This window comes from Lynx canadensis, chromosome E1 (genome assembly GCF_007474595.2).
Source record: "Lynx canadensis isolate LIC74 chromosome E1, mLynCan4.pri.v2, whole genome shotgun sequence".
NCBI lineage: Eukaryota > Metazoa > Chordata > Mammalia > Carnivora > Felidae > Lynx > Lynx canadensis.
The window spans coordinates 17884056-17905347 of NC_044316.2; the positions used below are offsets into that span (position 1 = coordinate 17884056).

General features: G+C 53.6%; 4 protein-coding genes across 5 annotated transcripts; 3 read left to right on the plus strand and 1 right to left on the minus strand.

The window, feature by feature from the left end:
- Positions 1-666: 666 nt before the first annotated feature.
- VTN (vitronectin) lies at positions 667-3667 on the plus strand. Its single transcript, XM_030295177.1, is given in 14 exon segments — positions 667-876; positions 979-1045; positions 1048-1098; positions 1177-1277; positions 1279-1495; positions 1575-1597; positions 1599-1715; positions 1971-1982; positions 1984-2128; positions 2322-2474; positions 2900-3066; positions 3068-3242; positions 3479-3513; positions 3515-3667. Coding segments are annotated over 14 exon segments (1404 nt in total). The 5' UTR covers positions 667-813; the 3' UTR covers positions 3593-3667.
- On the minus strand, positions 3586-12490 carry TMEM199 (transmembrane protein 199). Of its 2 annotated transcripts, none has more exons than XM_032591127.1 (6): positions 12272-12482; positions 11191-11264; positions 10742-10831; positions 10184-10226; positions 9853-9964; positions 3586-5074 (listed from the first exon to the last, which is right to left on the minus strand). In XM_032591127.1, the coding sequence occupies exons 1-6, from the start codon at positions 12480-12482 to the stop codon at positions 4666-4668; spliced, it is 939 nt and encodes a 312-aa protein (XP_032447018.1). In that variant the 3' UTR covers positions 3586-4665. The 2 variants fall into 2 exon arrangements, with proteins under 2 accessions (XP_032447018.1, XP_030151036.1); XM_030295176.2 differs by lacking the exon at positions 3586-5074 and adding an exon at positions 8179-9583 and having other exon boundaries at positions 12272-12490.
- On the plus strand, positions 5104-5917 carry SEBOX (SEBOX homeobox). The gene is given in 6 exon segments (XM_032591192.1): positions 5104-5115; positions 5215-5271; positions 5273-5401; positions 5537-5606; positions 5609-5898; positions 5900-5917. Coding segments are annotated over 6 exon segments (576 nt in total).
- Positions 12491-12679: 189 nt separating the features above from the next.
- On the plus strand, positions 12680-21278 carry POLDIP2 (DNA polymerase delta interacting protein 2). Its single transcript, XM_030295173.1, is given in 13 exon segments — positions 12680-12725; positions 12728-12854; positions 14194-14275; positions 15140-15169; positions 15171-15238; positions 15929-16025; positions 16196-16271; positions 16507-16614; positions 17077-17213; positions 17982-18008; positions 18214-18339; positions 19379-19458; positions 20231-21278. Coding segments are annotated over 13 exon segments (1104 nt in total). The 5' UTR covers positions 12680-12694; the 3' UTR covers positions 20346-21278.
- Positions 21279-21292: the final 14 nt, after the last annotated feature.

The following is a 21292-nucleotide window of genomic DNA, read 5'->3' on the forward strand; positions in this document are numbered from 1 at the left end:
AGTGCCAAGAACTAGGCTATCTTTGCGGATGGGAGACTGAAGGTGGAGACAGGGAGCAGTGAATGAGCAGGAGACCGAGGAATCAAATCCAGTCCAAATGGTTAATATTCACCCAATTTGCTGTGCTGTGAAGACCAGCTTGGGGAAATCAATGCACCAAGAGGTGAACCTAAACACGAAACTCTGTTATTGTTTTTTTAAACAGAGTTTTAAAAAATTTCCCCCAGGGTGCTTACCAGCATTCCTTCAACCCCCCTTTCACTGCCCTAAATACACAACGGGTGGGTGACACACTCAGCCAGGGATGTGCCTGTTCAAACAGATCGCAGATAAACAACCATTTATGGAGAATGAAGTTGGCGCTACCCAGGCATGAGGCCATTTTGTCTGCTTTAGCTCATGTAAACCCCCAACACATCATGAGGTAAGTATTAACAGTCTCACTTTACCAAAAAGAATACCAAGGCAGGCAAAACAGTTTGCCCAAGGTCACGCAGCCTCTGAGTGGCACAGTGGGCCTTCTTTCTGACCTTCAGACCCATGGTGCTATTCCCCTTCTGACATGACACCGAGCTTGGCAGGATCCTATTCACTGTTCTCTCGGGTCCAGAGTTCCAGGAACGTGACCTTTGCAGCCACTGGGGTCTGGGCACTGGGGGCTGGGCCAGAGATTGAGCAAATAGAGCAGCAGAGAAGGCAGCTCCTCTCCTCTGGCTCCTTCCCTCCCTGTCCCCCGCTCTCCCGCACACAGTGGAGATTGGAGGGAGCCCAGAGCCCAGTTCGCCAGCCAGGCTAGGAGCTGGAGGCCCTGCCATGGCATCCCCAAGGCCCCTACTGATACTTGCCATGCTGGCATGGGTTGTTATGGCTGACCAGGTGCAAGAGGGTGTTGGTGGTCGTTTGGGTCAAGAAGGAGTGGGCGAGGGCGGTCTGGGCTTGGCCGTGCCAACTGATATCCCCTCTATCTCCTCCCCACAGAGTCGTGCAAGGGGCCGCCTGCACAGAGGGCTTCAACGCGACAGGAAGTGCCAGTGTGACGAGCTCTGCTATACTACCAGAGCTGCTGTGAGGACTACGTGGCTGAGTGCAAACCCCAAGGTGCAGTCACGGAGGGGCTGGATGGGCCCGGGGTCCCCTCTGCAGTGGAGACTCACCAACCACCCACTGTGCCCACAGTGACGCGTGGGGATGTATTCACTCTGCCAGAAGATGAGTACGGGGTCTACAACTACTTTGAGGAGACCAGAGACAACAGCAGTGTCCTCCCACAGCCGGAGAGGCACCAGCCAGGGTCCCGACCTGCAGGCCCAGACTGAAGTGTCTCCTGACCAGGAGACCTTCGAGGAACCTTTTCTGAACCCTACACAGGGGACCCTGGGGCCTGAGACCTCTGATCAAGACATCCCTGAGTCCCCGGTGGTGGAAGAGCTATGCAGTGGGAAGCCCTTTGACGCCTTCACTGACCTCAAGAATGGCTCCCTCTTTGCCTTCCGAGGTGACTCCAGGGGCGGGTGTGGGGGGTGGGGGTCTGCCTCTGGGACAACCCCTCCCTCACACAGACTCTCCCATTCTAGGGCAGTACTGTTATGAACTGGATTGAAGAGGCAGTGAGCCCTGGGTACCCCAAGCTTATCCAAGATGTCTGGGGCATTGAGGGCCCCATTGATGCTGCCTTCACCCGCATCAACTGCCAGGGGAAGAACTACCTCTTCCAGGTGCCAGGCCCGGGGGCCGTGGGTCAGAGCCAAGGGTATCTAGACAGGGTTGAGGGCTGCTGTGCCCAGTACTAGGGCGGGCAAGATGGCTGGATCACAGCCTGCAGTCCCTGGCTGGGGCTCTTGAGGACGGGAAAGCCCAAGGCTCCAGGTCCTGGGCAACAAGCCTAGACTTGGGACAGCTGCCTGGGGTGGGGACTCGGCCTGTGCTCAGCCAGCCACCCTCTCACTCCCCATTCCTTCCCTACCGCTTAGGGTCATCAGTACTCGGCGCTTCGAGGATGGTGTTCTGGACCCAGATTACCCCCGCAACATCTCTGAAGGCTTCAAGGGCATTCCGGACAACGTGGATGCAGCCTTGGCTCTCCCTGCTCATAGCTACAGTGGCCGGGAGCGGGCCTACTTCTTCAAGGGTATTAAGGGAGTGGGTGGGGAAAAGAGCAGGCAGTGGGGCAGTCTGGGCTTTCCCTCCACACTCCTCTATGGGGAGGCCTCAAATTACGTTCGGCACTCCCACTCCCCGGCCAGGAGCTCCTGTCTCCAGCAGCCTTGGCGCTGGCTTTCTGGCCTCACTCATGAACCTCCCCCATCCCATTTCCCCACTCAGGAGACAGTACTGGGAGTATGAGTTCCAGCAGCAGCCCAGTCAGGAGGAATGTGAAGGCAGCTCCCTGTCCGCAGTGTTTGAACACTTTGCCCTGCTGCAGCGCGACAGCTGGGAGACCCTCTTTGAATTTCTCTTCGGGAACAGATTCTCTGGTATGGAGGGAGGGAGAGCAAGCCTCGCTTTCCTCCTCAAGAGGGCTGGGATCTCCAGGGTAGGGACAGGGCAAGGCTGGCCGGAGGGGGCCGTGATTGCGGAGCTGGGGTTCAAAAGCTGTTTGCTCAAGCCAGACTTTGCTTCTGTTGACCTTTGGGGGGAGGTCCACCTGGACCCCACACCTTGGACTTGCCTAGTGCAGCTGAGGGCACAGCCAGCAGGAGGAGGGCCTATGACTGAGGCAAGTGGGGAGGGATGCAGTGGAGGAAGGCTAGGGAAAAGAGCACCGAACAGAGTCAGAGGGCTGGGGTGCTGTGCTCTGCCATGAGCTTGCTCTGCCCTCAAGCAAGGCACGGCCCATAGTTGGGCACCAGATGAACTCTCCAGGCCCACCACGCTCTCATTAACCTCTTCCCTGCCACAGGCGGTGCTGGACAGCCCCGGCTCATCAGCCGGGACTGGCCTGGTGTGCCCAGGCAAGTGGATGCGGCCATGGCCGGCCGCATCTACGTCTCAGGATCAGCTCCCCAATCCTGGGCCAAGAAGCAGAAGTCTAGGCGGCGTAACCGTAAACGCTACCGCTCACGCCGTAAACCGTGGCCGAGGCCGCAGCCAGAACCCCCACCGGCAGTCCCGTTCAGCCTGGCTGTCCTGGCTCTCCAGTGAGGAGGACAGCCTGGGCATCTACAACTATCGTGACTACGACATGGACTGGCTTGTGCCTGCCACCTGCGAGCCCATCCAAAGTGTTTACTTCTTCTCAGGAGGTGGGAGCCCGTGCCATCCCCGTAGCTGGTCTAGCTGGGGTCTTCCCTGCTGTCCTGGTCCGCATGGGCTGAACATGGCCCTTGGGAGGTGACTCCAGAAAGCCAGGCTGGGAGTCCTAGGCTGCGTTGTGGATGTTCACTCACCCTTCCGGGAGAGACCCAGGGCTTCTTTCTCAGGGCAGGGGTGTGTGGCAGGGCCTGGCTGGTCTCACACCCTCTGCTGATCTCTCTTCCAGACAAGTACTACCGAGTCAACCTTCGCACACGGCAAGGTGGACACCGTGAGCCCTCCTTACCCACGCTCCATCGCCCAGTACTGGCTGGGCTGCCCAGCCCCTGGCCGCCAGTAGGAATCGGAGCCTGCACAGCTGGGCCCTCCACTGTTCCTTCCTCAACCACTTCCGCCCATCCCAATAAAGACCCCTTGGTCCTGAGTTTAAGACTGCTGTCCTGACTGGAGTGGACAGGCAGAGACCGGGATCTGCCTGGGGAAAGGAGGGGAAGCTGGGCTGTCACGAAGTCTTGGAGGAGGAGAGTGTCCTTGTGTCCAGTCCAGGTTGGGCTCAGGCTTTCTCCGTGAACCGGAAAAGCTCCGGCCTGGGGAGGGCCTCACGAGTGCTAGGCTTCCTCTTGAGCTAAGGAGCCCCTACAGCCTACCAACATTGGCGGAGCTTGAACAGCTCTGGTGATGACAGGAGCCACCAAGTGCCTTTCCCCAGCCCTGGGCTTCCTTTGCCTCTCGGAGTTTACTAGGGTCTTGGAGGAGAGAGGATGGGGCAGAGGGCAAGCGGTTCTGGTTCCGCTTTTCTGCCCCTTCTGAGCCTGCAAGGTGGTTAGCCTAGGACTGGTCAGCATGCTCCCCAAAACCCACCCCTAGGATGAGCCTTTCTTTGAGGCCTCTGTCTTGGGTCTGGGTCTGGGCACTGAGAGTAGGAGTGGAAAGGGCAAGAACTCAAGGAAATCCAAATGCACCCACTTCTCTTAGAAAAGGGACTCAGAAGACTTACAAGGATGAATACTCTGTAAACAAAACAAAACAAAACAAAACAAAACAAAACACAAACAAGCATCTTTCTTAAACTCCTCGATTGTACCTGTGAAACCTCCTCTGATTCCTGGACTCCAGGTTTCTGGACTCCAAGAAGCCCATCTGGGCTCTCAAGGGCCATGGAGACAGGGCTCGGTGCAGGCAATCTTTAAAGCAGACCCGAGGGCAAGCTGGTGGTAACATCTGCTCTCCAGCTCTGCTGAGGGCGGACTGGCTGAGGTTCATCTGCCGTCTCCCTGGTCAGCCTCCTCATCCTGTCCGGCTTCACCAGCCCAGCCCCAGGCTGTGGCACAGGACTGCATCCACCGTCCCCTGGGGGAACTGGGGCACTGGGGCACTGAGGGCTCCAAGGGGGAAGGTGAAGCAGTGGGAGTGCTAGAGAGAAGGATCTCTTTGACTTCCCTTCCGGGCAAATCCTGGGAGGATTTTCACAAAGTACAGGATTTCAGCCACAGACTGTGGGTGTGGGGTGTGAGGAGAAGGGCTCAGACCAGCTTTCTTTGTGAGGCCCTGGAGGAGCAGGGGCCAGAGAAGTTTTGCCCCATCCATACTCACACAAGCCCAAACGCTGTCCCTGGCTTCCACTCTTCCCTCTGGGACTTCTCTGCTCCCCATCGGCTCGAGATGAAACCTCTCCCCTCCTGGAGGCGGGGGGCCAGGCTTCTGAGCAGGATAAAACCCCACAAGGAGGGGTGGTGTGGGCACAGCCTTGGCATGGCCCTCCGGCTCCTCATTCTCTGCCGGCTCCATGGCCAGCCCTGTGGATGCATCCTCAACAGGTGATCTGGTGGGGAAAGGGTGGGCAGGGGGAGAATGAGGGGGAAGGTGTGATGAGGAAAGGCTGAAGCAGGGGAGTGGAGTAGAGGCTTCAGGGTCAGCTGGGGGTTTTGAGGCTGGGATGGAGGCTTTGCGGGGGAGCCCCAGCTGGACCCCTACTCCGGCCCCACAGGCCATGCCAGTGGGCTGGGTCCCCACCGGAGGAAAGCGGACCACTTTCAGCAGAGGGCAGCTGCTGGAGTTGGAGAGGGTGTTTGCAGCCCGGCCCTACCCGGACATTGGCACCCGTGAGCACCTGGCCCGGGTCACCTGCCTTCCTGAGGCCAAGATACAGGTGAGCAGTGACCCCCTCTCAGGGTGGGGTACTCTCACACAGCCCCTTTCCTCTGGGGCTGCCTCCAGGTTTTGCCTTCCCTGTACCTGGGGGAGGGTGGTTGGAGCCGAAGAGGATTCCTTTTTCCCTTACCAGGTGTGGTTCCAGAACCGCCGGGCCAAGAGAATCAAGAATACGAAGGCAGGAGGCCTAAGCCCGAGGCCAGAGCCCCCCCAAGAGCCCGTTCTCTTCCAGACACCCTCCAGCAGTCCCGGGAGCCCCGAAAACTAGGCCAGCTCCCGCCCTCCAACAGCACGCCTCAGTGTGCCTCACTGTGTAGACATGCCTCCTGCTCAGCTCCTGGCTTGGGTCCAGGGCAGGGCCGGGCAGGGGCTAAAGCTGTAGCCCCATGGGGACCAGCTGGGGCTTCAGCGACCCACCTTTCTTCAGAACGAGCTACTCCCCAGACCTCGTTGGGCAGCCTGTCTGACCTCATCTATGCCTCAGCCATTGTCACCCAACCAGGACCACTCCTAATCTGAGTCCTGAACTTGTGAGACCCCTCCTCTGGCTCTGCAGCCTACCCCCGCCCGTTAGGACTGAACACATCAGAAGTGGATCCCCTGTCCCTCCTTTTACACAAGGGAGTTCTCTTATTGGAAGGAAGTTAGCTCAGGGATCCCTCCCCTCCATTGTCCTCCAGGCCAGCCTAGAGTCACCAGCTACCCAGCACCCTGCTCCTCCTGGGCATATGCCCATCGCCGTGGCAGGAGGTACCTTAGAGAGATGAGGTCAGGGCCATGTTTTCCACCTCTCCGCCAGGCCTGGCCCCAATTCTTCTCATCCCAACTGACAACTCCTCTCCCTCTAAAGAATGGCAGCCGTCCCTCTGTTTTAGCCCATTAGCTAACTGCTAAGTGAGTATGGTGAGGAGGAAACTGAAACTCATCCCAGATGGTGGGGAACCCACCCTTTTGTAGCCCAGGCCCCCTCTCCTGACCTACCACCACCTAGACAATTAATCAGAACCATGGATCTGAAGAGGAAGTGATATTAGAGTAATACAGTGGAAAGAAAAGCTCCGGGCTTATGTTGATTTAATTTTCGCAAAGATCAGATTGGCTGCCCTCTGACCCGAGGCCGTGGAGACAACCTGACAGATTTAGCATGGGGCGGGGGGGTGTGTGCGTGGCAACACTGGTTTTCATATCACTGTCATCTGTAATACCAACTAATCTCTAAATAAAACCCAAACTCTATACCTTAATCTGGATTGTCGTGTGCTGCAAATGAATGGGGACAAGAGCCGTTTGCTTTTGAAATGTATCTCCATCACCTAATCCCTAAACAGGGTCAGGTTCCACACAGATACTGGGTGGGAGGTATTACCCAGGCTTCTACTGGGATTAGTTAGGGGGACAGTTAATTGAAGGGTTTAGGGCTCTGGCTACAGACCCTGGGGAGATGGGAGCCTCTGCTGGCACCTTCTGTTCCTGCTCCTACTGATTCCAGGACACTCCAGCTGCCTTCACCTCTGGAGCTGCTTTGCTCCAGAAAGCATAGGAGGGTCTAAACTGGATTCAAATCCTGGCTCTGCTACGTAACCCTCGCAAATCTCTGAAAGTCTATGAGCCTGCAAGCGGGGGTGGGGGTGGGGGTGGGGGTGGATAACGTATCTTCTCTCCATTTTGGGCATGAGAAGCAATGATGTTAAGTAAAGGGCTACATGTGATGTGGGACATGCTATAAAAGCTCTCAATTCATGCAAATTGCCTCTCCCTCTCCATACAGCAGGCTATGAAAACTGGGAAGGCCCCAAACTTCTTGTTCCTCTAGCTTCCTGCCAAGCACTCTCCTTTGGGAAGCCTGGGCCCAGACTGCACTGGAGAAAAATATGGGACGGTGAGATGGAGTAAGCGGCGGAGAGCAGAGTTCCTCCACTGCAATGAGAGCCAGAGGACAGGCCACCTGATCGCTATCTCCGGCTCTGCCCTTGCGGATGAAAAACCACTTGCACGGTGCAGATCTCCTTGGAGGAACTAGGTCTTCTACCCCTTGATCTCCAGAAGCTAGCACAGTACTTGGCTCATAAAGGAGTTCTCAGTAAGTGTTTGATGCCACAGAAGCCTGTTGGCTTCTGAGTAGGGGATTGGGATCAGGTAAGGACCCCATTCTAGTGAAAGGGGTGTGTGTGTGGAAGGGACTCCAATCTCAGGATAAGAAGACGCCATAGGTCAGAAGCTGTTTGAGGGGGCCTGCTCTTTATCTAACATTTGGAAGTCTTCTAACCTTCCAATCCAGGGTATCTGGGGGATGTGAAAGCTTAAGGCTATGTGGGCACAACAGGCTACCTGGCCCACAGAGTTCAGCACTGGTATAGCCACGAACCCCACAAAAATTCAGTGCATCTTCTAAACTACACGGGTTGCCAGAAACATTATAAAATGCCACCTGCACTTCTTCTCACAGTTGACATTCCTTTAATCAACAATAGAAATTCTAAGATTTCTCAACAAAGTGATCTATGGTGAAGAGAAGGACCTGAACCCTCCCTCTCTCTCACGTATTGTCTGGAGAAGCTCAGACTGGCAGAAACTGGCAAACACTGTAGAGCAAATGTCTACTGAGCCAATGTTCTTTCCAAGAACAGAAGAGTACCCTGGGAGAAAACAAAAGACCACAGGAGTTCATGGTGTGAATAAATGGAAAGGAGTACACCATTTAGAGCAGACCCTGAACGATGATCAGAACTAAGGAATCTTTGGGCTTCTGTGTTGTCACAAGACTTGAGATAAGAATACAGGGATACCATAAATATTTATTGAATAAATAACTATCGCTAATAGTTTTTAAGTACACGTATACAGACTTTATCACTATACCATTAATCTAAGTTCTTGCAAGTTTAACATTACACAGGGACTTCAGGACAACCTAACAGTCTTTGGCTCCCTTTACAGAAGAAGGGACCACAGCTGGTCATCTGATCTCTCTCAGCCTTTGTCTTCGGGAAGAGGGGCCCTAAAACCATTTCCTCTTCCACCTCCAGGATGGTTGTGAAGACCAAAAGCAACCACGGAAAGCAGTTACTCAACTATGCACATTTACAAACTATTTTTAGCACCCTGCCCCCCACAAATATTTTAAGAACCTACATAAAAAATCCTCCATTAGGCTTACGTATAACAATATGTGTACATACTCATGTTACGCGTACATATTCACATGTATGTCTCTTCGTGTTCACATATACAGTCAGACCTGACAACAATCCATACCTACAAAGAACATCTCCCTTTATTAGCTGAGACAATCCACGGTAGGCATACTCTTCCCACCAACACACACAAGCACAAGAGATTTTCAATTAAAATCACACATACTGTTTTGCCATCTAAATTGGTTTCATTTTTGGAGGCAGAGCAAAGGGTGATGGGGAGGTGGGAAGCTTAAGGAAGGCTGACGAGTGGCAGAGATGGGCAGAAGCATACAGAAAATGTGAAAAAGACAAGCGGAAGAAAGAAGATGAAGACAGAAATGAAGATTCCAGAAAGGTAGCTGCCTAGCTCCCAATTTCACCATCCCATACCAACCCGCCTTTCTCTTATTCGATGTCCTGTGATCAGTTCCTCTTCTGGCACAAGCTGGAGAAAGGAAATCCTTTGTTTTTTTGGAGCCTACTGATCTAAATTACAGGTCTGCATCAAGGATGTATGCAGCAAGGGTGACCATCAATTTATGCACTTGGGCAATTTCAAGGCAGTACTGTCTGCTTCTTGGAAGGCCTGTATTCTATTTACTCCTGATGGAAAAACCCAGCCTCAGCAGTGCCCAGATGGACTGGAGAAGGCAGATGGGCACTGGGTTCAGGAGAAGGTACTGAAAGACCAGTTCTTTTCAGTTGTTGTCTCAGTCTCTTTTACTGCCCCTCTGGAAATTGACAGAGGATGCCCTCCCCGCCCCCTGCAGGACCAGCAGGTGGCCTTGGCTTGGCCCTCTAACCGGAGCTGAGGACGAAGAGCCTGACAGGTTGAACTGAGAGTCAGTGACTGGCAGCTGGGAGCCTGGAGTCTCCCAAAATCCACTCCACACTTTGATGAGGAACCATCAAAGCTCTCCCAATTCGCCTTCCATCGCCCGCACCATGACATACAGCTCGGCCAGACCCACCACAGAGGCCACGATCAATGCAGCCAGGACCCGCTGGGGAGAGAGAACCAGGCTTAGGGATGCAGGTCAGCATCCAACTCTGCAGCCTCCAGCACCTCTAAGAAGAATGGGGGGAAGGAAGAAAAGAGGATCTGGATTCTCTTCAGGTTATTATGTACCTCCATGACTGCTGGACAGCTCAATGCTCCTCCTCTAAATGTTTGTTTAACACCTAACTTGTTCAAGGCACCTTCACATACCTTCCTCCCTCTTCCACCAATACCCCCACCTGGGGCACCCTGCCCTGCCCAGTGCCTACTTACTGAGGCCATTCTGCGAAGATATATTGGCTTCCAAGGTAAGTGCAGACGAAGGCAGCTGCTACCGTGACAATAAAGTTGAAGACGGTGATGACCAGAGCTTTCACTGACCTCACTTTGGGGAAGAACCCAGGGAAGAAACCTTTAGGTCAGCATCCTCCATGAGGCCCGCCCTCTTATCTCAGGACTGCCCCTCCCCCATCAAGTGGGTTACCCTCTAACGGCAAGGCTGAATAGCTTAGGCTTAAACCCAGAGCACTGGGGTGGAAAAGAAGTGCCATGACCAACCCCTCCCAGGGAGAGGCTTTAGCAATCTGATTGCCTAGCAGCTCACCTTGCTTTCCGAGGTCACTAAGAGTCCCACCGTGCCTCGAATCCTGGGAAAAAGAAAATGCAAATGATTTCAGAATGGAAGCAGCTCAGAGGTGGCCCAGAGAACACCCATTTGTCAGTCTGGGCTCTGCTCTCTTTATTCCCCAACACATTAACTCTGCCTTCTCCATGGATTCTGTTGTCTGGGACCGACTGGATTCTTTTCTGGACCACAGATCAAGCATTTCAGAGGAAGGGCATAGGCTCCCAATACCCATCTACTCCTCTCCTGCTCCAGGGCAGGAGCATGCCACAGAATAATAGGGAGCCCTGTCAGAAGAAAGGCTCCAAGGCTTGTCTCCATCTCTACCACTTTTAAGAATCAGTCACCATCTGAGCCAGAGTCTCAGTTAGGGAGTTGGGAATTAGACTGGGTTTGTAGGCAGCACAGAGCTTCGATAGTCCCTGAAGAGTATAAAAACCAAGCTTCCATGTTGTTTCTTCCCTATGTACCTCTTCCCAGCGCAGGGCTCTGCTTTCAGGGGCTACTCAGTCCAGGTACTGAAGAGCAGGCCCTTACCTGACAGGTGACATTGTGGGTGATCCGCTTATATTCCTCGTTGGCCAGCTGTATCTTAATCTTCTCCAAACGGGCAACTAGCTCTGGGTTCTGGGGCAGAAAAAATCAAATGACAAGGATATTCCCAGCTTTCTAGAAAGCAAGTAACAACCACTGGTCTCAGGGGGCAAAGCACTGCTAAGGGTGCCAAGAGATTCATGTACCAGTTCTGCCCCCACTGTTTTGGAAAATTTGTGTGTGTGGGGGGGGGGGGGAGGGGAGGGAGCGGGGGTGCTGGGAATCTGTTTTCCAAGCAGTCAAAGCAGAACAATATCCAGATCTCCCACCCCAGCTCTCAAGGATTTAAAAGACAAATGTCTGAGCCCAAAGACTGATTCATAAATCTGAATGTATCACGAATAAGTCCAATTCAGCCAATACCCACTCTCACAAATATATCCCTTACATACCCGGGGAGGCTTCACAACCTCTGGGAGATAGATTTCACTGCCTTCTAGGAGCTCATGAAGGTATAGTGTGGAACCTGGAAAGAAAAGATTTCCACAAACATAATGATAAATAGAACTGAGGTTGAAGGATTAAGATCAGAGAAGGGTCTAGTCCTTCTATTCTTTCTACCAAAACAAAGTATGGCCATTCGTATCTCAATTCATCTCCAAGATCATTTTCAATTGAGAAGAATCAAAGACAATTCCACATAAGTATCTCCTAATGCGCATACTGACTTTTGAATGTCAGCTCTCAATTATCTTGCCAATGTCACAACTAACACGTAAGCCACTTACACTTGCCTTTAGATTAGGTCATGCTGCAGCCACAACAGAACTGCCCAATATAGTTTTCGGTCACAGTAATGCTAAATACTCAGAGGACAGTGTACTAGATGACCTCTATAGTCTACCTTTTGTATGTCTGGGCAAGCCATGCTAATTATGGCAAAAGACCTTACAAGCCAGTGTGGTCTTAGTCCCTCCCTTTACAGTTAAGGGAACTGAGACCCAATGAAAGGAAATGACTTCTCCAAGGGAAGTTTGTGGCAGAGCTAGGACTAGGACTCAGATGCTACTCCAGTTCAGGTCTTTGAACAGAGCTTTCCATAATCCTATGTAAAAAAAAAAAAAAACAGAAACAAAACAAAAAATAAACTATCAGATTTAACTTGTTTTTGAGATGGAAAGAAATCCAGATCCCCAAACAGGACAAGCTCACTATTCTAAGTAGACCTGGTCTTCCTCAAAGATCAGGCGGCCCTAAGTAGGCCTGGTAGTTCACGAGGAGACTTTCAAGAGAAAAAAAAAGTGCACAAGTAAATTTGGTCATCCACGAGAAATCCCCATGGAAGTTGTTAAGCCAGTGGGCTGCCCTACGGTTTATGAGGTGACTCTTGGGTTGGCTAGATGGCCGTTCGCGGGCGAAGGAGAGTGATGGATTTTTCCCCCCCTCATAGCGATGACAGAGGTAGGAAAAGGCTCAGGAAGGACAAGACTCTGGAAAAACGGAGGCGAGTCCGGGTTGGAGACTGGGGCTCACCCCTCTCTCTCAAGTACTGATGCAGATCTCGGATCAAGCGGAAAGAAACCAGGCGCGCGGAGCCACTGGGAAAATCACCACTCTTGGGCTTCTTCCCTAGCGCGGTCTCAAGTTCTGCCCGCAGCTTCCGGGGCAGCTGTTCTGGCTCCAGCTCCCCGCCGGGGCCCAAGGCGCGCACCAGCCGCTCGCCGGCAACCAAGCGAGACGCCATGTCCAGCGGCTTATGGTCAGGTGACCCGGGGCCGGGACTTCCGCCCATCGCGCACCGGAAGGAGCATGGAGTTCGCGGAGCGGGACGAGGCGGGGCAGAGGGCCAAGGGGGCGGGGACGCGGCGCGGGGCAGTGTGGGGCGGGGGGGCAGAACGCCTCCCGGCCGCGGGTTTGGGCCCAGAGTCAGCAGCCGAGCGGGCGCTCGGGCGGGACATGGCGGGCTGTGTGGCCCGACGGGCCCTGGCCGTGGCAGCCGCTGGTGGTCCCGCTCGCTAACCGGGGCCCGGGGGCCGAGGCCTCTCTGTGCGGCGGGTGGAGCTGGGGCCTTCCCACCAGCGGCGACCACGACGACGCGGAGGCACCTCTCGTCCCGGTGAGGGACGGAGCGCGGGGGCCGTACGTGGAACCCAGGGAGCGTGTTCTCGGTCAGCGAGGAGGCAGGAGGCCGGGCCGGCAGAGGGTGATTGGAGTTCGACTTGGGAGAGGGTCCCGGCCGGGAGCCGACCTGCCCTGGCTGGGATGTGTGCCAGGAACAGAGAAGGGAGCGCGGCCCAGAGCCCTGGGTTGCGCAGGGCTGGCTCTGAAGGGGAGCTAGCAACCCTCCCGGAACGAATCCTACCTCCCCAAATGGGGATCCCGAGCGCTGTTGTTAATGGGCAGCCCTTTAATGAAGCCCTAGGGCTTTTGACTTGAACCCCCAGCCCCGGATTGGGACAAGGCCTCCCAAAGAAAGATGCTCGAAGTGGGAAGCAGGACTCTTGAGTGTGGGCCCTGCGTGGGTTCCAGGTTTCAGCCTGACCTTGGGGAAACTGGTTCTTTCTGTGTGACTTGGGGAGGGGGTTCGGAGGCCATGGGGGTGATGTGAACATTGTCTCTAGCCATGGGACAGGCAGATCACACTGGGGCTGGAGGATCAAGTGAGAGGAAGCATAAGGTTCACATCTCCAAAATACTAAGAATAGCAGACCTTTGAAGGACCCCTAGAAAGAGCAGCCCTGTCCAGAGAGGTCACAGAACACTGACCTTTTAGTGGCTGAGATTAGACCCTGGTATTGGGGAGAGATGATCACTATTTGCAGTTTAAGACCCCTGTGAAATTTGATGTAAATCCGAACAAAAACCAGATTTAGAGACTACTAAGTGCAGTGCAGGGAGCATGGCAGGACATCTGGAGATGATGCCCTCCAAGGGCAGGGTGAAGGCTGCAGTATAGGGGGATAGATAGAGATGGAATAATTACAGAACAAATATTTTTTGAGCACCTCATATACACTAGGCTCTGAGGGGAAACACAGACTAATCAGACATAGGCATTGCTCCCAGGGAACCTACAGTCTCTAGTGGAGATAAGACACGGGCACAAATAACAGAAATGGAAGGTGGGAAGGTCGGTTAAAATGCTGTGGGAGGTCAGGAGGGTGGGTCAGGGAAAGAAACAGAGGCAAGGGATACAAATAATGGTGGGAGGCATGATATGAGGAAGGCAGAGAGAGAAGAAAGGGTCTGGGTGCAGTCAGACCTAACACAGAAACTGAGGCAGGACCTAAAAGAGGGAAAGGCAGAATTTGGAGTGGTGGTTTGGCAGGACCCTTACCTGCTTCACCTGCCCCTCTGCCTGGCCCCTCTGTAAGTACCCTGGTAGCTTTTCTGTTGCTGTAGGTACCATTACCTTCTCAGCTCTTCAGCTGCTGGTTCTTTTCCATCCTAATCAGAAACCGACCAGAGGGCAAAGTTTTGGAGACAGTTGGTGTGTTTGAGGTGCCAAAACAGAATGGAAAATATGAGACTGGGCAGGTGAGTGCCGAGCTGGGTCATCTTTCATTTTCGAGGTGCGCCCTGTTTCTGAAAGCATCAGCTTTGGTCATAGACCCAGCTGTTAACAGTTTTCCGCCTTGGTGTCTAGTGCCAGATCGGAATCACAAATTCGAGATGGGGTTTCTGTTTTCCTGGATTTGAATCCATTTCACGTGTCACTGGGTTCCCTTTCCAAGTTAGCATGGACAGAGGTAATGTGGGCCACAGCGAGGAAAGAGCCAGGTTGTTGAAGAGTCCTGTAATATAGTGGATGGTGGGAAGCCCGTGGAGGGAGCTTTTAGGAAAGGAAACTTTTGATGCTTCGTCATAGTTGAATTGATTGCAGTGTCATATAAGCTGTGGGTGTGAGGCTCTTGTTTTTGTATCAGCTTTGTGCCAGATCCACTGAGATAGATTGAGACCCCTTGTAAGTCAGGACTTTTTTTTTTTTTTTTTTTTAATTCAACTCCTCGTCCCCACCCTCCCACCCCCTTTTTTGGTTTGCCTGCAGTGGACCGGGTGTGTATAGGAGTTGAATCAGAAAGCAATACCTTTGTGGAGTTGGCAGTCTAGAGACAAACTATGATGGGGTTGGTGGCCAAGCACTGTGCTAAGTGGAGGGGAGGTCAGGGAAGTCTTCCTAGAGATTTAAGCTACAGCCTGAAGGATCAGCAGAAGTCAGCCAGGTGAAGAGGGGGCGGGGGATAAGAGTGTCCTGAAGCTGGTGAGGGGTGGGTCACAGAGTTTAAGAGAAAGACTGGCAAGACGTCTGGTGTTGCGGCTACCTGTGCTGCTTAGCGGTCTGGGTCCCACCTGCAAGGACTTGGGGACTGCACGCTCACGGAGACCTCTCTTCCCTCCTAGCTCTTTCTTCATAGTGTTTTTGGCTACCGAGGGTGTCGTCCTGTTTCCCTGGCAGGCCCGACTCTATGACCGGGATGTGGCTTCTGCGGCTCCCGAGAAGTAAGTACCCCTGTCATTGTGCCTCATGGTACCCTTAGGAGGAGGCCTGAGTCATGGCCGACATACGTAATTGGGGTCCCAGGGGTGAATCCAATATCCTCCTGGGCCATCGGAACAGTCCCAGAGTACTTCCTGGACACCATGGAGACAAAAGTGCTGAGTGCCAGGGACAGTCTTATGCCAGAGGGTCCCTTTAGGCCCTCCCAGGATGCTTTCCCAAGCTGTTCTCTGTTTGCATTATAAGTAGCCCAGAAGGCATTTGAGGGACTGATTTTCTTGATTTCTTGGCATTCAGTTAGAATCTTTCAATCTCTTTTCCCTGGAATACATTAAAACAGAAAAGGCCCAGCTCCATTAAGTCATCAGAGACAGCCCCAGGGATGCGAGAAGAGCGGGGTACCTGGGGCTCCAGGATTGGAAGGAGGCAGCAATTTGAATTTTTCAACATGGCCCCTTTCCAAGGAGTAGCCAGAGAGTAAGACAAATGGTGACTCTGCACAGTGGGTCCCCCGTGTTCCTCTGTTACCCCCGGCTGGGCCGGGGTGTTGCTGTGCCGGTACCTGGCTTATGCCAAAGCCCCTTCCGGTCAGGCACTAGTCTGTTGAGGTGAGGAGGTAGGGAGCTAGGGCAGGCACTGCTTCTCTTTCTCTTGGGGTGATCTTAGGCTTCTTCCCCTACCCTACCCTACAGAGCAGAGAATCCTGCTGGCCATGGCTCTAAGGAGGTGAAAGGCAAAACTCACACTTACTATCAGGTGCTGATTGATGCCCGAGATTGTCCACATATAGTAAGTAAGCAAGATGGCTGGGCTGGGGGTTTCTCTCCATGGGAAAGGCCTGAGCCCGATGGGGACAGAGGGAGGGAGAAGGGTCAAATAGAGCCCAGATCAGCACTGGGCCCTGAGTTCTCAGGACTGGATAGCGACTAAGAAAATCTCTGACTCGCTTCTTGCCCTAGTCTCAGAGATCTCAGACAGAAGCTGTGACTTTCTTGGCTAACCATGATGACAGCCGGGCCCTCTATGCCATCCCAGGTGAGTAGTGAGCATCTGAATGTGCCCGTCGATGAGAGGTCTGGTGTCTCTCAGCGAGAAGATGCCGATGCCTTTCTGACGTCCTTTAATCTACTGGGAGGGATTATGGTGGCTGAGAGTGCTGGTGCCAGGCTTGTCCCACCTTGAGACAAGGCCAGGAATTGTGTTTCTTCCCAGCCTTGTTCCTCCCCTTTCCTCTGTGAGTTTCACCGTCTCTTTTCTCTCTCTGTGCCAGGCTTGGATTATGTCAGCCATGAAGACATCCTCCCCTACACCTCCACTGATCAGGTTCCCATCCAGCATGAGCTGTTTGAAAGATTTCTTCTGTATGACCAGACAAAAGGTGATCTCTCTCAAGAAAAGAAGCTGTAATGGAAGGGCCCTTTCTTCAAAGACAGTAGCATAGAAGTAACTTCAAAGCTGTATACCCACAACCTTATTCAGCCTCCCATTAGCATACCGAGTCAGGTGGATGATTGTTGTCTCTGCCTAACAGATATGGAAACTGAGGCTCAGGTGATAAGAAGGGAATCAAGGTTGCTAGTTAGAGGCAAGGTCATGGTTGCAGCAGGGTCTGAAAACTTGGGCTCCTCACTCCCAGCCCATTTCTCTTCCCACCATGTCACAGACCTCCGGGCTTATTCCTGGCAGCTCTGGGCCTTTTTCCATCCCGTGCTTTGTTTTATGTTTGGGTGCCTTATTTGGCTGGGTCAGAATTGGGAAGAGTTTTCTAGGAGGGGCAGTTGGAGAATGAGTGCAACACCCGGGACTCTGGCCTGGACCAACCAGTTATATCTTGCCCCAGCACCCCCTTTTGTGGCTCGGGAGACGCTACGGGCCTGGCAGGAGAAGAATCACCCCTGGCTGGAACTCTCTGATGTCCACCGGGAAACAACTGAGAACATTCGTGTCACAGTCATCCCCTTCTACATGGGCATGAGGGTATGTATGTGCCTGGCCTGGGCCCCATCCCTCAGGGATAGGCCCCGGTTGCCTGTGGTGCCCCCGTGTGACTGACGGAGAGTGGGTTCTGCTTCCAAGTGCTGCACACATTAGATCAACACTAAGACCTAGAGCAGGGAGACACTCAGGTTCTGGGAAGGAGTCCTCCAGGCTAACTTTCCTTCTCTTCTGGTTCAAAGGGCATCCCGTGTATGTGTGTATGCAGAATACATATGTGCGTGTTTAAATCAGCAGAGGCTGATCTTCACACATTGTATGTAGTAGATATTTATTGGGTTATTTCTTGCCTGGTTGTGAGCCTCAAAAAGAAATGAAACACTGGCCCTGCCTTCCAGGAGGAGCTCCTGGTAGTGGGAGAGGCCAGCATAGAGCATATTGGGTATCGTAACGCTGTTGGGCTACGGAAGGGCAGAGGGGGGCAGTGGCCTGGGCCAGCAGTGGCTGTAGGGGCTGGGGCAGCAGCTGGAAGACTGGAGAGAAGGGAAGGGCCTTGTGGCTGATTTCCGTTGGCATCCAGCTCCGCTGGTGATCTTGATAGAATGAGGAGGAGGGAGGCCAGAGATCGGTCCAGGGGAAGCGGCCTCCATTTGGGCTTGTTGGCCGTAGTTCAGCGATCACCCCACAGACATTTGCAGCATTGTTCTGCCTCCGTAACCTTCCGGGAACACGTCTACTCAGTTGGAGAGATGTTGATTGGAACGGACTTGGTCCTGCCCTCTGGGACTTAATTTTTTTTTCCCCCCCCAGGAAGCCCAGAATTCCCATGTCTACTGGGTGAGTGTTTCCCTGTGGGAGGAGAGAAGCTCAGGAGTTGTGCCCGGTGTGGGGGGCAGGGGGAGGTGGGGAGTTTGCCTCCGGGGGATACGGCTGTGTGCTGCAGGTGTCACTTTTTGTTGCCTTTTGCTCTCCTGGAATTCTGGGGGGACTGGCCCAAGGTCTGTTCTTTCTCAGATGTGAACTCTCGCCTCTGCCCCCACAGTGGCGCTACTGTATCCGCTTAGAGAACCTCGACAGCGACGTGGTGCAGCTTCGGGAGCGACACTGGAGGATATTCAGTTTGTCCGGCACCCTGGAGACAGTGCGAGGCCGAGGGGTGGTGGGCAGGGTGAGCATCATCAGGCCGGTAATGCCCGGTTCGTGGTCCTGCCCGGCAGGCCTGGGGGCTGAGTGCACGCTGTCCTGTTCTGTGGCTAGGGACCAGAGGCTTTGTGTGTGAGCGCATTGGGCTGCTTTGGATGAAACCTTACAACGACCCTGGGAGATAGGTTTCTTACAGCCTGTCCCACAGATGAAGGGACAGCGAAGCTAACTAAATAGCCCACAGTCCTGTGGCTAGTAGTAGCGGGACCTGGATTTGAATCCAAGTGAGTCTGACGTCGAAGTTTGTGTAGAGTTCTTGTTGCCAGCACGGAGCCTTACTAAAAATATGAATTTGAGCGCCCTTAGCTGGGGCTCCCCCCCCCCCCACCCCGTCCCCAACCACTACTCCTGGTTGTCCTTCCTCTGCCTCCTTACATGCCTGCATCCTCTTTTGGCCCATGAGATCTGATTTTGCAAACCGTGCATTACCCCACCCTGTCTCCTGAGAAATAAGGCACAAGAAATAGCCAGGGGCCACATGTAACATGCATTTATCCAAGTCAGTAGGGACTTGGGAGGCAGGGTGGGATACTGAGTAAGAACAGCGCTTTGGAGTTAGATGGTCTGAATGCCAGCTGTGTGTGGTTTACTCCTCACATAACTTTGGGCCAGTTATTTAACTGGAAATCTCAGTTTTTTCCTGTTAAAATGGGGATCACACCTATTACCTCCTAATTGTTAGCAGATTTAAGTCAGCAGAGGTTGGCAGAGCACATGGTGCCTGGCTCTTGGGCACTCAGTGAATGGGCACTGGAAGGGGTATTTACAGAGTAGGTCCTGTGCCTGTGATCTTTGCCCAGGGCCCACAGACGTTCGGTCTGAGTTTCTCTTTCCCAGAATCCGAATTAAAGGCCGGGGTCAGTGGCCGTGCTGTGGAAGGAGGTATTGGCAGGCAGTCATTGTGGGAAGCATGAGGGGGCATCCAGTCCTGATGAACAGTCAGCACGTGGCCCCGGGGTACAGGAGCTTGTCTGGCCTTACCTATCTTGTCCACACCCTTACAGGAGCCAGTGCTATCCAAGGAGCAGCCTGCGTTCCAGTACAGCAGCCACGTCTCCCTGCAAGCTTCCAGCGGGCACATGTGGTAAGTACGTGCCGGGACGGGGCACCGAGACTCCACAGACACAGCTGCAGGTCAGAAAAGTGAGAGCTCAGTTTGCGGTGAATTCTGGGCCAGGTTACGTCTTGCGGTGGAGACTCTCTGCTGTTCATTGTTGTGTGGGACTTCTTTGATTTTTTTTTTTTTTTTTTTAGAGAGAGAGGCACGACCCGACCCGGGGAGAGAGAGGGAGGGGGGAAGGAGGGAGGGAGGGAGGGAGGGAGAGAGAGAGAGAGAGAGAGACACTCTTAAGCAGACTCCATGCTCAGCACGGAGCCCAACTCGGGGCTCAGTCCCACGACTCTGGGATCATGACCTGGGCCGAAATCAAGAGTTGGACACTCAACCAATTGAGCCACCCAGGTGCCCTCCATGTCTGATTTTTTATAACTACCTGTGTTCTAGTTTCCCTGTGATTTTGTGGACTGAGGACTTGGGCCGAAGAGGTCTGGTGCTCATGTAGTTGGTTCTTTCCCTGGGTGGTTCACTCCTTAACCTGGAAGTAGAGTTGGGTAGCTCACGCAGTGTGCATCTGAGGGCCAGAATCAGGGCAGCTGTATCTTTTCTCATGTAGGGCCAGGAAGGGCCCTTGGGTTTCTGGACCAGTGTGATCCTGACACGGACCAGGCAGAAGAGAGCCCAGGCCTGCCTCATCCTGCTGTGTTCAGTTCTGGAGCTGAGGGCATAGGGCTCTCCAGATCCTTAGGGGGGGGCCTCAGCCTTCGCTCCCTCTAACCCAGGTGCTCTCTGACCACAGGGGCACGTTCCGCTTCGAGAGGCCTGATGGCTCCCACTTTGATGTCCGGATCCCTCCCTTCTCTCTGGAAAGCAATAAAGATGAGAAGACACCACCCTCAGGCCTTCACTGGTAGGCCAGCTGACGCCCGAGTGCCTAGGCTCGGCCCCTGAAGAACAGCTCTGGTCCACAATTGCTGCAGAACTCTCTCTTTACCATGGGCCACAGTGGGTCTGTCTGTCGTTTGCACCATTTGATCGTGGGCTTTTTTGGTGGGTGGGTATAATTTTCTCCGGAAGACCCGTGTAGGACTCCTCTGAGGCTGGCTTCCCCTGGCTACACTGTGTTCCAGTAAACCTTTCCACCAGGAATTCTGTGTTCGGCTGCCACAGGGCCTGGGGTTTCCTGGCCTGTCACACGAGTTGTTTGAGACATGAGGTTTGGTCAATAAACCAGTGCACACTTGGCCACCCTCGCCATTTCTGCCCCCAGGGGTCTCAGGCTCCCTTTTTGATGCCCTGGGGGCCTTTGGTTGCTTTCCTTGCTGCCCTTCCAGGAAGCTGCCCCATCTACTAGAGTATGGATGGGTTTCCCTCCCGAAGCTGGGGGTTGGCTGGATGTTTCCCAGGGTCGCGGTGCCCCAGCCAGCAGGGTGGGGGCTAGACTGGACTCCCCTTCTTTATCCTGCCAAGTGCAGAGCAGGAGGCCAACATCGGGCTCAAGCTCTCAGCACTGGCCAGCCATGGACATCGCTGGCTTCCCTGAGCCTGGGAAGGAGGGCAGCAAGCCACATGAGTTCCCGGGAATAACAGGCTTGCCAGATGAGCACGCGTCTCTCAGGCCTCCAGCCCACCCATGCAGAAACTCAGCGAGGAGCTTTAGGTACGTATGGACGGTGACTGAGCCAAGCTACTTTCTGAGCTGCTTGCTCACACATCTCCAAGAGCCAGAGAAGAAATGTGCTGCATTTTCCCCTGAATCTTAGGATTCCTGCTTCCCTCCTACCGTAGTGATTGTCAAAGAGGTTGTTTATTCTTGAATTAATATTAAATCTCAGTTCCAGCCCTTACTAGTGTTGTCCTT